Raw genomic sequence first — 14,667 nt, forward strand, 5'->3', positions numbered from 1 at the left:
AAGGCAGTATACAGCTAGTGTGGTAGGATGAAGGCAGTATACAGCTAGTGTGGTAGGATGAAGGCAGTATACAGCTAGTGTTGTAGGATGAAGGCAGTATACAGCTAGTGTGGTAGGATGAAGGCAGTATACAGCTAGTGTGGTAGGATGAAGGCAGTATACAGCTAGTGTGGTAGGATGAAGGTAGTATACAGCTAGTGTGGTAGGATGAAACTCAACTCTGAAGAGTTTGACGTTGGTGCTTTAAAACTTAGTCTGCAGGATGACATTTTAAGAAGACTGCCGCCAGTATCTAGCGTTCCTCTCAAGGGCTGTCTCCACACACACACACACACACACACACACACACACACACACACACACACACACACACACACACACACACACACACACACACACACACACACACTAATTCAGCATGACCCGCTGTGTTTCATGTCTCATTGTCATTTTAAGGATTATTGTCAGGCTTTATGAGAATAATGTAGATATTAATAATGTAGATATTATATCATCACACATCTTCTGTAAAAGATCATTACTGTGTAGTAACTGTTATTATTCATCATTTCATAAGTTCTTCAATCTCCACCTTTTAAACCCAATTTACAGTGTCCTCATTAAACACCAGATGAAATGATACAATGGAAAACTAGTATCTAGGGTGCACATAGTAATACGGTGTCTTTATGTTTAAAGGAGGGTAGTTAAGTCAGAGGACTTGGTTTGAGCCCTAGAGGAGAGAAGAGAGAAGAGAGGAGAGAGAGAGGAGAGAAGAGAGGAGAGAGAGGAGAGAGAGGCGGGAGAGGAGGGAGAGGAGAGAGAGGAGAGGAGAGAGAGGAGAGAGGAGGGTAGTTAAGTCAGAGGACTTGGTTTGAGCCCTAGAGGAGAGAAGAGAGAAGAGAGGAGAGAGAGAGGAGAGAAGAGAGAAGAGAGGAGAGAGAGGAGAGAGAGGCGGGAGAGGAGGGAGAGGAAAGAGAGGAGAGAGGAGGGTAGTTAAGTCAGAGGACTTGGTTTGAGCCCTAGAGGAGAGAAGAGAGAAGAAAGGAGAGAAGAGAGAAGAGATGAGAGAGAGGAGAGAGAGGCGGGAGAGGAGGGTAGTTAAGTCAGAGGACTTGGTTTGAGCCCTAGAGGAGAGAAGAGAGAAGAGAGGAGAGAGAGACGGGAGAGGAGGGAGAGGAGAGAGAGGAGAGAGAGGATAGAGAGGAGAGAGGAGGGTAGTTAAGTCAGAGGACTTGGTTTGAGCCCTAGAGGAGAGAAGAGAGAAGAGAGGAGAGAGAGTAGAGAGAGGATAGAGAGGGGAGAGAGGAGAGAGGAGAGAGAAGAGAGGAGAGAGAGGATAGAGAGGAGAGAAGAGAGAAGAGAGGAGAGAGAGGAGAGAGAGGTGGGAGAGGACAGAGAGGAGAGGAGAGAGAGGAGAGAGGAGAGAGGAGAGAGAGGAGAGAGAGGAGAGAAGAGAGAAGAGAGGAGAGAGATAGGCGGGAGAGGAGGTAGAGACACGGGAGTGGATAGAGAGGAGAGAGAAGAGAGGATAGAGAGAAGAGAGAGGAGAGAGAGGATAGAGAGAAGAGAGAGGGGAGAGAGGAGAGAGGAGAGAAGAGAGGATAGAGAGAAGAGAGAGGAGAGAGAGAAGAGAAGAGAGAGGAGAGAGGAGAGAGTGGAGAGAAGAAAGAAGAAGAGGATAGAGAGAAGAGAGAGGAGGGAGAGGATAGAGAGATGATAAATGAGACAGAGGCGGGAGAGGAATACATGATAACAAATTAACAGTAAATATGAGACTCACAAAGGTTCCAAAAGAATAAAGACATTTCAAATGTCATAATATGTAGATATACAGTGTTGTAGTGATGGACAAATAGTTAAAGTACAAGTTCCCTCTCTCTCTCTCTCTCTCTCTCTCTCTCTCTCTCTCTCTCTGTCTCTCTCTCTCTCTCTCTCTCTCTCTCTCTCTCTCTGTCTCTCTCTCTCTCTCTGTACAGTAGATATATATTGTTGATATTTATATTATAGGACAGCCGTGTGAGTGAAGCTAAGTGTGGATTAAATTCCAGTTTCAACTACAGTGGGGCAAAAAAGTATTGTCAGCCACCAATTGTGCAAGTTCTGCCACTTAAAAAGATGAGGGAGGCCTGTACTTTTCATCATAGGTACACTTCAACTATGACAGACAAAATGAGAAAAAAAATCCAGAAAATCACATTGTAGGATTTTTTATGAATTTATTGCAAATTATGGTGGAAAATAAGTATTTGGTCACCTACAAACAAGCAAGATTTCTGGCTCTCACAGACCTGTAACTTCTTCTTTAAGAGGCTCCTCTGTCCTCCACTTGTTACCTGTATTAATGGCACCTGTTTAAATTTGTTGTCAGTATAAAAGACACTTGTCCACAACCTCAAACAGTCACACTCCAAACTCCACTATGGCCAAGACCAAAGAGCTGTCAAAGGACACCAGAAACAAAATTGTAGAAAATTGTAGGAAATGGAAGATATACACTGATAATCTCCCTCGATCTGGGGCTCCACGCAAGATCTCACCCCGTGGGGTCAAAATGATCACAAGAACGATGAGCAAAAATCCCAGAACCACACGGGGGGACCTAGTGAATGACCTGCAGAGAGCTGGGACCAAAGTAACAAAGCCTACCATCAGTAACACACTACGCCGCCAGGGACTCAAATCCTGCAGTGCCAGACGTGTCCCCCTGCTTAAGCCAGTACATGTCCAGGCTCGTCTGAAGTTTGCTAGAGAGCATTTGGATGATCCAGAAGAAGATTGGGAGAATGTCATATGGTCAGATGAAACCAAAATATAACTTTTTGGTAAAAACTCAACTCGTCGTGTTTGGGGGACAAAGAATGCTGAGTTGCATCCAAAGAACATCATACCTACTGTGAAGCATGGGGGTGGAAATGTCATGCTTTGGGGCTGTTTTTCTGCAAAGGGACCAGGACGACTGATCCGTGTAAAGGAAAGAATGAATGGGGCCATGTATCGTGAGATTTTGAGTGAAAGCCTCCTTCCATCAACAAGGGCATTGAAGATGAAACATGGCTGGGTCTTTCAGCATGACAATGATCCCAAACACATCGCCCGAGCAATGAAGGAGTGGCTTCGTAAGAAGCATTTCAAGGTCCTGGAGTGGCCTAGCCAGTCTCCAGATCTCAACCCCATAGAAAATCTTTGGAGGGAGTTGAAAGTCCGTGTTGCCCAGCAACAGCCCCAAAACATCACTGCTCTAGAGGAGATCTGCATGGAGGAATGGGCCAAAATACCAGCAACAGTGTGTGAAACCTTGTGAAGACTTACAGAAAACGTTTGACCTCTGTCATTGCCAACAAAGGGTATATTCCAAAGTATTGAGATAAACATTTGTTATTGACCAAATACTTATTTTCCACCATAATTTGCAAATAAATTCATAAAAAATCCTACAATGTGATTTTCTGGATTTTTTTTCTCATTTTGTCTGTCATAGTTGAAGTGTACCTATGATGAAAATTACAGGCCTCTCATCTTTTTAAGTGGGAGAACTTGCACAATTGGTGGCTGACTAAATACTTTTTTGCCCCACTGTATACTATATATCCTGTTCCTGTGAGTATGGCTGCAGTCTGGTAGAACACGACCAGACTGTTACTGAGGGATAGAGGAGAGGACAGGACACACACACACACACACACAGAGAGAGAGAGAGACACACACACACACACACACACAGACACACACACACACACACACACACACACACACACACACACACACACACACACACACACACAGAGTTAGAGGCTTGAGAAGAGGACAGAACATGCTGTACTGTCTAGGAGTGTTTCCCCTTCCATGTCTCTCAACCCTACTGCTCCCCATGAGACGTGTGTGTGTGTGTGTGTGCAGCCCTCCAGAGGAACGTTCGAGGCTGGCGGGCCATCTTCTTAAAAAATGTGTGTTTTTCTGTGCTTGTGTGTGTGTGTGTGTGTCTTTCTGTGCTTGTGTGTGTGTGTAGCCCAGTCTATTTTCCGTATGGCTGGATATGTGGAGCTGCCGTGACGAGGGTAGTGAGAGAGAGAGGTTATTATCAATGACCTTTGAACTGTCCATGTCCATGTTTGGAACTCTTAAAATGTCTGCCGCAATCCATGTTACATTGGTGCTGGGATCCAGAGGAACATGCTAAAAGCTTTAGCGACCTCTCTCTCTGTCTCTCTCTCTCTCTCTCTCTCTCTGTCTCTCTCTCTCGATCTCTCTAAACCCCCCACCCCCCTCTCTCGATCTCTCTCTCTTTCCCTCTCTACCCCCGCTCTCTCTCTCTCTCTCTCTCTCTCTCTCTATCGCTCTCTCTCTCTTTCTTCGCCTCTCCCCCCCATCTCTCTCTCTCTCTGTCTATTTCTCTCTCAATCTCTCTGTCTATTTCTATCTCTCTCGATCTCTCTGTCTCTCTCTCTCGATCTCTCTTTCCGTCTCCCCCCCTCTCTCTGTCTATCTCTCTCTCGATCTCTCTTTCCGTCTCCCCCCTCTCTCTCTGTCTATCTCTCTCACGATCTCTCTGTCTATCTCTATCTCTCTCGATCTCTCTGTCTCTCTCTCTCTATCTCTCTTCTCCCCCCTCTCTCTCTCTGTCTCTCTGTCTATCTCTCTCTGTCTCTCTGTCCATCTCTCTTTTTCTCTCTCTGTCTCTCTCTCTAAATCCGTCCTGCCCTCTGTCTCTGTAACAGAGCCATGTCATAGATTGGTGTAGGATGGCTCTGCATTGGGTAGCTGCTGTTTTATGGACTATTTTGTGTGTTTTTGTTGAAGAACTGTAGTATGGTATGTTTCTCTGAGTCGTGGCTGAACAAGGACATGGATAATATACATTCAGAAAGTACTCAGACCCCTTTAGTGTTTCCACATTTTGTTAGGTTATTCCTCATCAATCTACACACAATGCCCCATAATGACAAAGCAAAAACAAGTTTTTAGAAAATTTTGCAAATGTATTAAAAGTACAAAACAGAAATACCTTAGTTCCGTAAGTATTCAGACCCTGTATACCACCACAAACCGATGCTGTCACCAAGACCGTACTCAACGAGCTGGATATGGCCATCAGCAAACAACAAAATGGGAAACTGAAATCTGTTTTACTTCATTTTTACTAGCACCTGGTCAACTAGAGGAGATCCTCTAGATCCTCTTTACTAGCATGTCACCTGGTCAACTAGAGGAGATCCTCTAGATCCTCTTTACTCTACACAGCGATGCTTACAAAACTCTAGATCATCTTTACTCCACACAGCGATGCTTACAAAACTCTAGATCCTCTTTACTCTACAGACAGCGATGCTTACAAAACTCTAGATCATCTTTACTCTACAGACAGCGATGCTTACAAAACTCTAGATCATCTTTACTCTACAGACAGCGATGCTTACAAAACTCTAGATCCTCTTTACTCTACAGACAGTGATGCTTACAAAAATCTAGATCCTCTTTACTCTACAGACAGTGATGCTTACAAAACTCTAGATCATCTTTACTCTACAGACAGCGATGCTTACAAAACTCTAGATTATCTTTACTCTACAGACAGCGATGCTTACAAAACTCTAGATCATCTTTACTCTACAGACAGCGATGCTTACAAAACTCTAGATCATCTTTACTCCACACACAGCGATGCTTACAAAATTCTCACTCACTCTCCATTTGGCAAATCTGACCATAAGTCCAACCTCCTGATTCCTGCTTACAAGCAAAAACTCAAACAGGAAGTTCCAGTGACGCGCTCAAGAAGGAAGTGGTCCGATGAATGGTTGCTAAGCTACAGGACTGTTTCGCTAACACAGACTGGAATATGTTCCGGGATTCATCCGATGACATTGAGGAGTAATACCACATCAGTCATCAAGTGTATTAATACATTTAATAAGTGCATCGGTGATGTCATCCCCACAGTGACCGTACGTACATTTCCCATCCAGAAGCCATGGATTACAGGCAACATCCACACTGAGCTAAAGGCTTGAGCTGCCGCCTTCAAGGAGCTTGACACTAATCCAGACGCTTATAAGAAATCACTCTACAACCTCCGCTGAGCCGTCAAACAGAGAAAATGTCAATACAGGACTAAGATCGAATCCTACTACTACGCCGGCTCTGATGCTCGTCGGATGTGGCAGGGCTTGCAAACTATCACGGATTGCAAAAGAGAAACCAAGCCGTGAGCTGCCCTGTTGCGAGAGCCTGCAAAATGCCTTCCATGCTCGTTTCGAGGCGAGCAACACTGAACCATGCATGAGAACACCAGCTGTTCTGGATGACTGTGTGATCATGCTCTCTGTAGCCGATGTGAGTAAGATCTTTAAATAGGTTAACATTCACATTCCTCTCTCTGTGTCTCTGTTAGTGACACAGTCTGATTCTGGGTTCAGCTGCTATGATGGTAAACTTGACAAAATACAATCAAAGGATCAACAGTGAGTGAAGTGAATTGTAATTTTTCAGTTTTGCCAACAGCAGGTGACACCAAGACATAGAAACAGGAAAAGGGTCTGTATACCGATTCTGTTTATCTTCTTTCTCTCTCTTCAACCCCTCCCCCTCTCCCCTCCCCCTCTCCTTCTCCATTTCTTTCCAACCCCCCCTTTCCCTCTTCCCTCCCCTCCCACTCTCCTCTCCCCCTCCTCCTCTCCCCCTCTCCTCCATTTCTTTGCTACCCCCTCTCTCCTCCCTCCAGACTGCTTCTCCTCTAAAGGGGAGGACAGGTTGTTCAGGAGGCTGTTCCGGAGGTACAACCAGTTTATCAGGCCGGTGGAGAACGTCTCAGACCCCGTCACCGTGGAGTTTGAGGTTTCCATGTCACAGCTCGTAAAAGTGGTAAGTCACACACACACAGATGTACACACACAGGCACGCATACACACACAAATACACACAAACAAGCGTGAATGCACACACGAACCTGAGCATACACACAGAAACACACCATGTACCGTGCACAGATACACACACACACACACACAAACACACACCCACATTCCATTAGCTTTTCTCTGATGAATGAGAGTAATGTGGTCAGAATCTAATCTCACTAAAAGTGCCCACTCAGCTGAGTGTGTGTGTGTGTGTGTGTGTGTGGGTGTGGGTGTGGGTGTGTACGTGCACTCATCTGCTCTGTGAATAATGCCCCTGCTTTAGTCAGATTAGATTTCTCTCACGTAAAGAACAGAATAGAGGAAAAATTCCACCTTGGGAAGATAACAAAGGCATGGTTCAAAGTGAATGAAACAATCAGGTTATAAACCTCTTGCCAGGGTAAAGCTTGGATTAAGACAAATATCCAGGTGGGCAGTTTACTGCTATGACGATTAGGAATGAGTAACACATCAGCACTGTCAGCAGGTGATCTTAGGTCCATGTGTGTGTGTGTGTGTGTGTGTGTGCCTGTGTGTGTGTGTGTGTGCGTGCCTGTGTGTGTGTGTGTGTGTGTGTGTGTGTGTGTGTGTGTGTGTGTGTGTGTGTGTGTGTGTGTGTGTGTGTGTGTGTGTGTGTGTGTGTGTGTGTGTGTGTGTGTGTGTGTGTGTGTGTGTGTGTGTGTGTGTGTGTGTGCGTGCCTGTGTATGTGTGTGTGTGTGTGTGTGTGTGTGTGTGCGTGCCTGTGTGTGTGTGAGGTCAGATGAGTCAGTGTATTAATAAGGGAACAGGGTCATGGACTTCCACCTGAATACCACTACTGCAGCTGTCAACCATTCAGGCCTGTTAGTCAGTTATTTAAATTTTTTAATTGAACCGTTATTTAACTAGGCAAGTCAGTTCAGAACAAATTGTTGTTTACAATGACGGCCTACACCGGCCAAACATGGACGACGCTGGGCCAATTATGCGCCGCTGTATGGGACTCCCAATCACGGCCGGTTGTGATACAGCCTGGCAGTCATTCTGTCATGTCAGTCAAACCTTAAGAATGGGAGGGAAAGGATAAGAGATAGGGGCTCAAATCCATTCTAATTCTACTCCAGTTACAATTCTAATTCTACCCCAGTTACAATTATAATTCTACTCCAGTTACAATTCTAATTCTATCCCAGTTACAATTCTAATCTAATCAAATCAAATGTATTTATATAGCCCTTCGTACATCAGCTGATATCTCAAAGTGCTGTACAGAAACCCAGCCTAAAACCCCAAACAGCAAGCAATGCAGGTGTAGAAGCACGGTGGCTAGGAAAAACTCCCTAGAAAGGCCAAAACCTAGGAAGAAACCGAGAGAGGAACCAAGCTATGTGGGATGGCCAGTCCTCTTCTGGCTGTGCCGGGTGGAGATTATAACAGAACATGGCCAAGATGTTCAAATGTTCATATATGACCAGCATGGTCAAATAATAATAATCACAGGCAGAACAGTTGAAACTGGAGCAGCAGCACGGCCAGGTGGACTGGGGACAGCAAGGAGTCATCATGCCAGGTAGTCCCGAGGCATGGTCCTAGGGCTCAGGTCTCCCGAGAGAGAGAAAGAAAGAGAGAATTAGAGAGAGCATACTTAAATTCACACAGGACACCGGATAGGACAGGAGAAGTACTCCAGATATAACAAACTGACCGACACATAAACTACTGCAGCATAAATATTGGAGGCTGAGACAGGAGGTGTCAGGAGACACTGCGGCCCCATCCGATGATACCCCCGGACAGGGCCAAACAGGAAGGAGATAACCCCACCCACTTTGCCAAAGCACAGCTCCCACACCACTAGAGGGATATCTTCAACCACCAACTTACCTGAGACAAGGCCGAGTATAGCCAACAAAGATCTCCGCCACGGCACAACCCAGCACAATTCTAATGCTACCTCAGGTACAATTCTAATTCTACCCCAGTTACATTTCAAATTCTACTCCAGTTACAATTCTAATTCTACTCCAGTTACAATTCTAATTCTACTCCAGTTACAATTCTAATTTTACCCCAGTTACATTTCTAATTCTACCCCAGGAATAATTCTAATTCTAATTCTAGGCTAGTTACAATTCTAATTCTACCGCAGTTACAATTCTATTTCTACCCTAGTTACAATTCTAATTCTACCCACATTTAATTTCTAAATCTACCCCAGTTACAATTCTAATTCTTCTCCTGTTACATTTCTAATTCTACCCCAGTTACAATTATAATTCTACCCTAGTTACAATTATAATTCTACCCCAGTTAACTAGTGCACTATATAGGGAATAGGCAGTTAAGTAGTGCACTATATAGGGAATAGGTAGTTAAGTAGTGCACTATATAGGGAATAGGCAGTTAAGTTAAGTTAAGTTTTCAGTTGTTAGAGGTGACATTTAATAAGATTACTCCCGCTGTTTTGACTGGTTATCTGACTGCGGTGGCTGTGTATGGCACGAATAGGATTAATACACACACAGTCATTACACAAACACACACACACTGCCGTAGGCTAACCTATGATCTGGTTCTTGTCTGTAGGATGAAGTGAATCAGATCATGGAGACAAATCTGTGGCTGAGACACGTAAGTACACACACACACACACACACACACACACACACACACACATACACACACACACACACACACACACACACACACAGATACACACACACACACACACACAACAATGATCTTATTGATGACTAATATGTTCCCTCAGAGGTCTAATAGGGGATGGGGTGAGGCAGGGATGGGGTGAGGCAGGGAGGGGAGGGAGCCGTCTGATTTTGTTCATGTCAAACATCAATATGAATGTAGGACCCTTGCTTCCACTGTGTGTGTACGTGCCTGCGTTCATGCGTGTGTGTGTGTGTGTGTGTGTGTGTGTGTGTGTGTGTGTGTGTGTGTGTGTGTGTGTTCCTTTGAGATTGTGTGTCCCTCTGTGTAGAGACATTCATCCAGTCCTTAATCAATATGCTTCACTGTGGCCATGCTACACTGAACAGAGCCTCTGGAGGATCTATGGCCCACTGTCATGAACTACTGACCTCTAGATAGCCAGGTGACTTCTCTGGAACTACATGAACTACTGACCTCTAGAGAGCTAGGTGACTTCTCTGGAACTACTGACCTCTAGATAGCTAGGCTATCTTCTCTGGAACTACTGACCTCTAGCTAGCTAGGTGACTTCTCTGGAACTACTGACCTCTAGATAGCTAGGTGATCTTCTCTGGAACTACTGACCTCTAGATAGCTAGGTGACTTCTCTGGAACTACATGACCTACTGACCTCTAGAGAGCTGGGTGACTGAACTACTGACCTCTAGATAGCTAGGTGACTTCTCTGGAACTAATGACCTCTAGATAGCTAGGTGACTTCTCTGGAACTACATGAACTTCTCACATCTAGATACCTTGGTGACTTCTCTGGAACTACATGAACTACTGACCTCTAGATTAGCTAGTTGACTTCTCTGGAACTACATGACCTACTGACCTCTATAGAGCTAGGTGACTTCTCTGGAACTACTGACCTCTAGATTAGCTAGTTGACTTCTCTGGAACTACATGACCTACTGACCTCTAGAGAGCTGGGTGACTTCTCTGGAACTACTGACCTCTAGATAGCTAGGTGACTTCTCTGGAACTACATGACCTACTGACCTCTAGAGAGCTTCTCTCCCTTCTCTAGCTCTTTCCATCTGTCTCTGGGTGATATACCCATCCTAACCTTGAGTATACCGGTACTGGCCGAAACACTATAATATAAAGATCTCTCTCTCTCTCTCTCTCTCTCTCTCTCTCTCTCTCTCTCTCTCTCTCTCTCTCTCTCTCTCTCTCTCTCTCTCTCTCTCTCTCTCTCTCTCTCTCTCTCTCTCTCTTTCTCTGATCAGTCAAGCATGCATGTTAGAGTTAACATGTTAAATCTCTTACAGAGAGTAACATACACTCCCAGTACTTCAGTACACACATGTCAACACTTTAAACTGTGTATACCTGTCCAAAATGGCAAATTGTTGTTTTCAATTCGGGCATCATTTCAATATTTAACTCTCTGTCAGACATACACTGAGGGTACAACACATGACAAACTGACCAGGTGAATCCAGGTGAAAGCGATGATCCCTTATTGATGTCACTTGTTAAATCCACTTCAATCAGTGTAGATGAAGGGGAGGAGACGGGTTAAAGAAGGACTTTTAAGCCTTGAGACAATTGAGACATGGATTGTGTGTGTCATTCAGAGGGTGAATAGTCAAGACAACAGATTTAAGTGCCTTTTGAACAGGGTATGGTAGTAGGTGCCAGGTGCACCAGTTTGAGTGTGTCAAGAACTACAACTCTGCTGGGTTTTTCACACTCAACAATTTCCTGTGTGTATCAAGAATGGTCCACCACCCAAAGGACTGTGGGAAGCATTGGGGTCAACATGGGCCAGCATCACTGTGGAACGCTTTCAACATTTTGTAGAGTCCACGTCCTGACGAATTGAGGCTTTTCTGAGGGCAACTCATTATTAGGAAGGTGTTTTTAATACTTTGTACACAATTATTTACTCAGGACTCATTTGAAATAAATATGTAATGTAGAAATGTGAAATGACTTCTGTCTCTTTCATGATAATATTATGAGTTGAAAGAGAAAGGCAAACTAACATAGTGCCTAACAACTAAAGATTTTAAGAAACATTGATTCACACGTCATTTGTGGCTTATCTTTGCAATAGCAGCTGTGAATTTAGTAATTGAAGCTTAGAAGCTTGTTTAGTATTCAAAGAACCATCATATTAACACAATCCCTTTTCAGATCGTGACGTGACTAACAAACCTCAGCGCTCTCATAGGAACCAAATGGGAAAGCTAGCCTAGCATGAAGCTACATGTCTGACAAATGTTAGCGCTCTCATAGGAACCAAATGGGAAAGCTGGCCTAGCATGAAGCTACATGGCTGACAAATGTTAGCGCTCTCATAGGAACCAAATGGGAAAGCTGGCCTAGCATGAAGCTACATGGCTGACAAATGTTAGCGCTCTCATAGGAACCAAATGGGAAAGCTAGCCTAGCATGAAGCTACATGGCTGACAAACTTTAACGCTCTCATAGGTAACAAATGGGAACGCAAACGTAGCATGAAACAGGAAATTAAATATGCCCCCCATTATTACAGCTGCTTACTTCCACATGTTAATCAGATAATCAATTGTGTGTGTGTGTTTGCTTGTGTGTGGGTGTTTGCTTGTGTGTGTTTGCTTGTGTGTGTGTGTGTGTGTGTGTGTGTGTGTGTGTGTGTGTGTGTGTGTGTGTGTGTGTGTGTGTGTGTGTGTGTGTGTGTGTGTTTGCGTGTGTGTTTGCTTGTGTGTGTGTGTGTGTGTTTGTGTGTGTGTGTGTTTGCTTGTGTGTGTGTGTGTGTGTGTGTGTGTGTGTGTGTTTGCTTGTGTGTGTGTGTGTGTTTGCGTGTGTGTGTTTGCGTGTTTGTGTGTGTGTGTGTTTGCTTGTGTGTGTGTGTGTGTGTGTGTGTGTGTGTGTGGGGGTGTGTGTGTGTTACCAGGCAAGCTGCTTTGAAGAACATGTTTTACCGTAAGACTTGTAGTTATTTGATTGAAGAGACAATCAAAGGCATTCATGGTGATTGAAGAATATTCAGTAGGCTACACTTTATTTAAATTCTTAAAAGTCTAAGTCCAATCTAAGCTAACACATGGAATTGTTTTAAGACGGTCATACTACGGATCATTTCAGTTTTTGATTTGCAATTTTAGGACCTTTTTAGGTATATAAAATATATATTTGATAAAGTATTGAATTTGGCTGTTATTACTAAAGTCTATAGAAGCACGTTGAATAACACATTCAGAAATGTTTTTAAAAGACAGTCAACAAATATATCCTTATAGAAACAAGGTTTTGAAGTATCTTTCCTAAATCTAGGAGATATAAGAACGCTCAGGAAATGTTTATATATATATATATTATTTTGCACACATATTTAACCTTTTTTTGGGGGAACAGGTAACCTTCAGGAGAGTCCCGTGACATTAGACCAAAACGGAGGATATCATTGTGTTAATGAATCTATTTCCATAGAGACTTTCATAGAGACTCACAGTTTGTAGGTCAAACCGGTCGGAAGCTACAGACGTCTTCGTGAGAAGACTGATTTTTGTGATGTCTCATGGTCTGACAAACCGCTCTAGCTCTGCAGTGCAGCATCGGCGGATCCAATGCAAAAAGACGGATATCTCGAATATCTCTATCAGAAGGATATCTCTAATATCTCTATCAGAAGGATATCTCTAATATCTCTATCAGAAGGATATCTCGAATATCTCTATCAGAAGGATATCTCGAATATCTCTATCAGAAAGATATCTCTAATGTCTCTATCAGAAGGATATCTCTAATATCTCTATCAGAAGGATATCTCTAATATATATATATCAGAAGGATATCTCTAATATCTCTATCAGAAGGACATCTCTAATATCTCTATCAGAAGGATATCTCTAATATCTCTATCAGAAGGATATCTCTAATATATACATATCAGAAGGATATCTCTAATATCTATATCAGAAGGATATCTCTAATATCTCTATCAGAAGGATATCTCTAATATCTATATCAGAAGGATATCTCTAATATCTCTAATATCTCTATCAGAAGGATATCTCTAATATCTCTATCAGAAGGATATCTCTAATATATATATCAGAAGGATATCTTGAATATCTATATATCAGGACGATATCTCTAATGTATATAGCAGAATGTGTGTGTGTGTGTGTGTGTGTGTGTGTGTGTGCATACGCATTTGTATCTTGCTATCTTCCTTTCTTCTTAAGGTGACTCCCTAACACACACACACACACACACACACATACACTCATTCATGCTGTGTTTGTGTTTCAGATCTGGAACGACTACAAACTAAGCTGGGCCCCAGTAGAGTTTGATGGGATTGAGTTCATCAGAGTTCCATCCAACAAGATCTGGAGACCTGACATAGTGCTTTATAACAAGTGAGTCCAGACATAGTGCTCTATAACAACCTGACATAGTGCTCTATAACAACCTGACATTGTACTCTATAACAACCTGACATAGTGCTCCATTACAACCTGACATTGTTCTCTATAACAACCTGACATAGTGCTCTATAACAATCTGACATTGTACTCTATAACAACCTGACATAGTGCTCTCTAACAACCTGGCATAGTGCTGTATAACAACCTGACATAGTGCTCTATAACAACCTGACATAGTACTCTATAACAACATGACATAGTGCTCTATAACAACCTGACATAGTGCTCTATAACAACCTGACAAAGTGCTCTCTAACAACCTGGCATAGTGCTGTATAACAAACTGACATAGTACTCTATAACAACATGACATAGTGCTCTATAACAACCTGACATTGTACTCGATAATAACCTAACATAGTACTCTATAACAACATGACATAGTGCTCTATAACAACCTGACATTGTACTCTCTAACAACCTGACATAGTGCTCTATAACAACATGACATAGTGCTCTCTAACAACCTGGCATAGTGCTGTATAACAACATGACATAGTGCTCTATAACAACATGACATAGTGCTCTATAACAACCTGACATAGTGCTCTATAACAACCTGACATTGTACTCTATAACAACCCGACATAGTGCTCTATAACAACCTGACATAGTGCTCTCTAACAACCTGGCATAGTGCTCTCTAACA

General features: G+C 43.2%; 1 protein-coding gene across 2 annotated transcripts in view; it reads left to right on the forward strand.

The window, feature by feature from the left end:
* LOC110515566 (neuronal acetylcholine receptor subunit alpha-3) overlaps positions 1-14,667 on the forward strand; it is a 37,846-nt gene that overhangs the window by 12,540 nt on the left and 10,639 nt on the right. For both annotated transcript variants that reach the window (XM_090188032.1, XM_090188031.1), the window contains exons 2-4: positions 6,722-6,861; positions 9,466-9,510; positions 13,840-13,949. In XM_090188032.1, the coding sequence (XP_090044158.1) occupies positions 6,722-6,861; positions 9,466-9,510; positions 13,840-13,949 (295 nt within the window). The remainder of the gene's footprint in view (positions 1-6,721; positions 6,862-9,465; positions 9,511-13,839; positions 13,950-14,667) is intronic.

This window comes from Oncorhynchus mykiss, chromosome 10 (genome assembly GCF_057628025.1).
Source record: "Oncorhynchus mykiss isolate SJ-2025 chromosome 10, ASM5762802v1, whole genome shotgun sequence".
Taxonomy (NCBI): domain Eukaryota; kingdom Metazoa; phylum Chordata; class Actinopteri; order Salmoniformes; family Salmonidae; genus Oncorhynchus; species Oncorhynchus mykiss.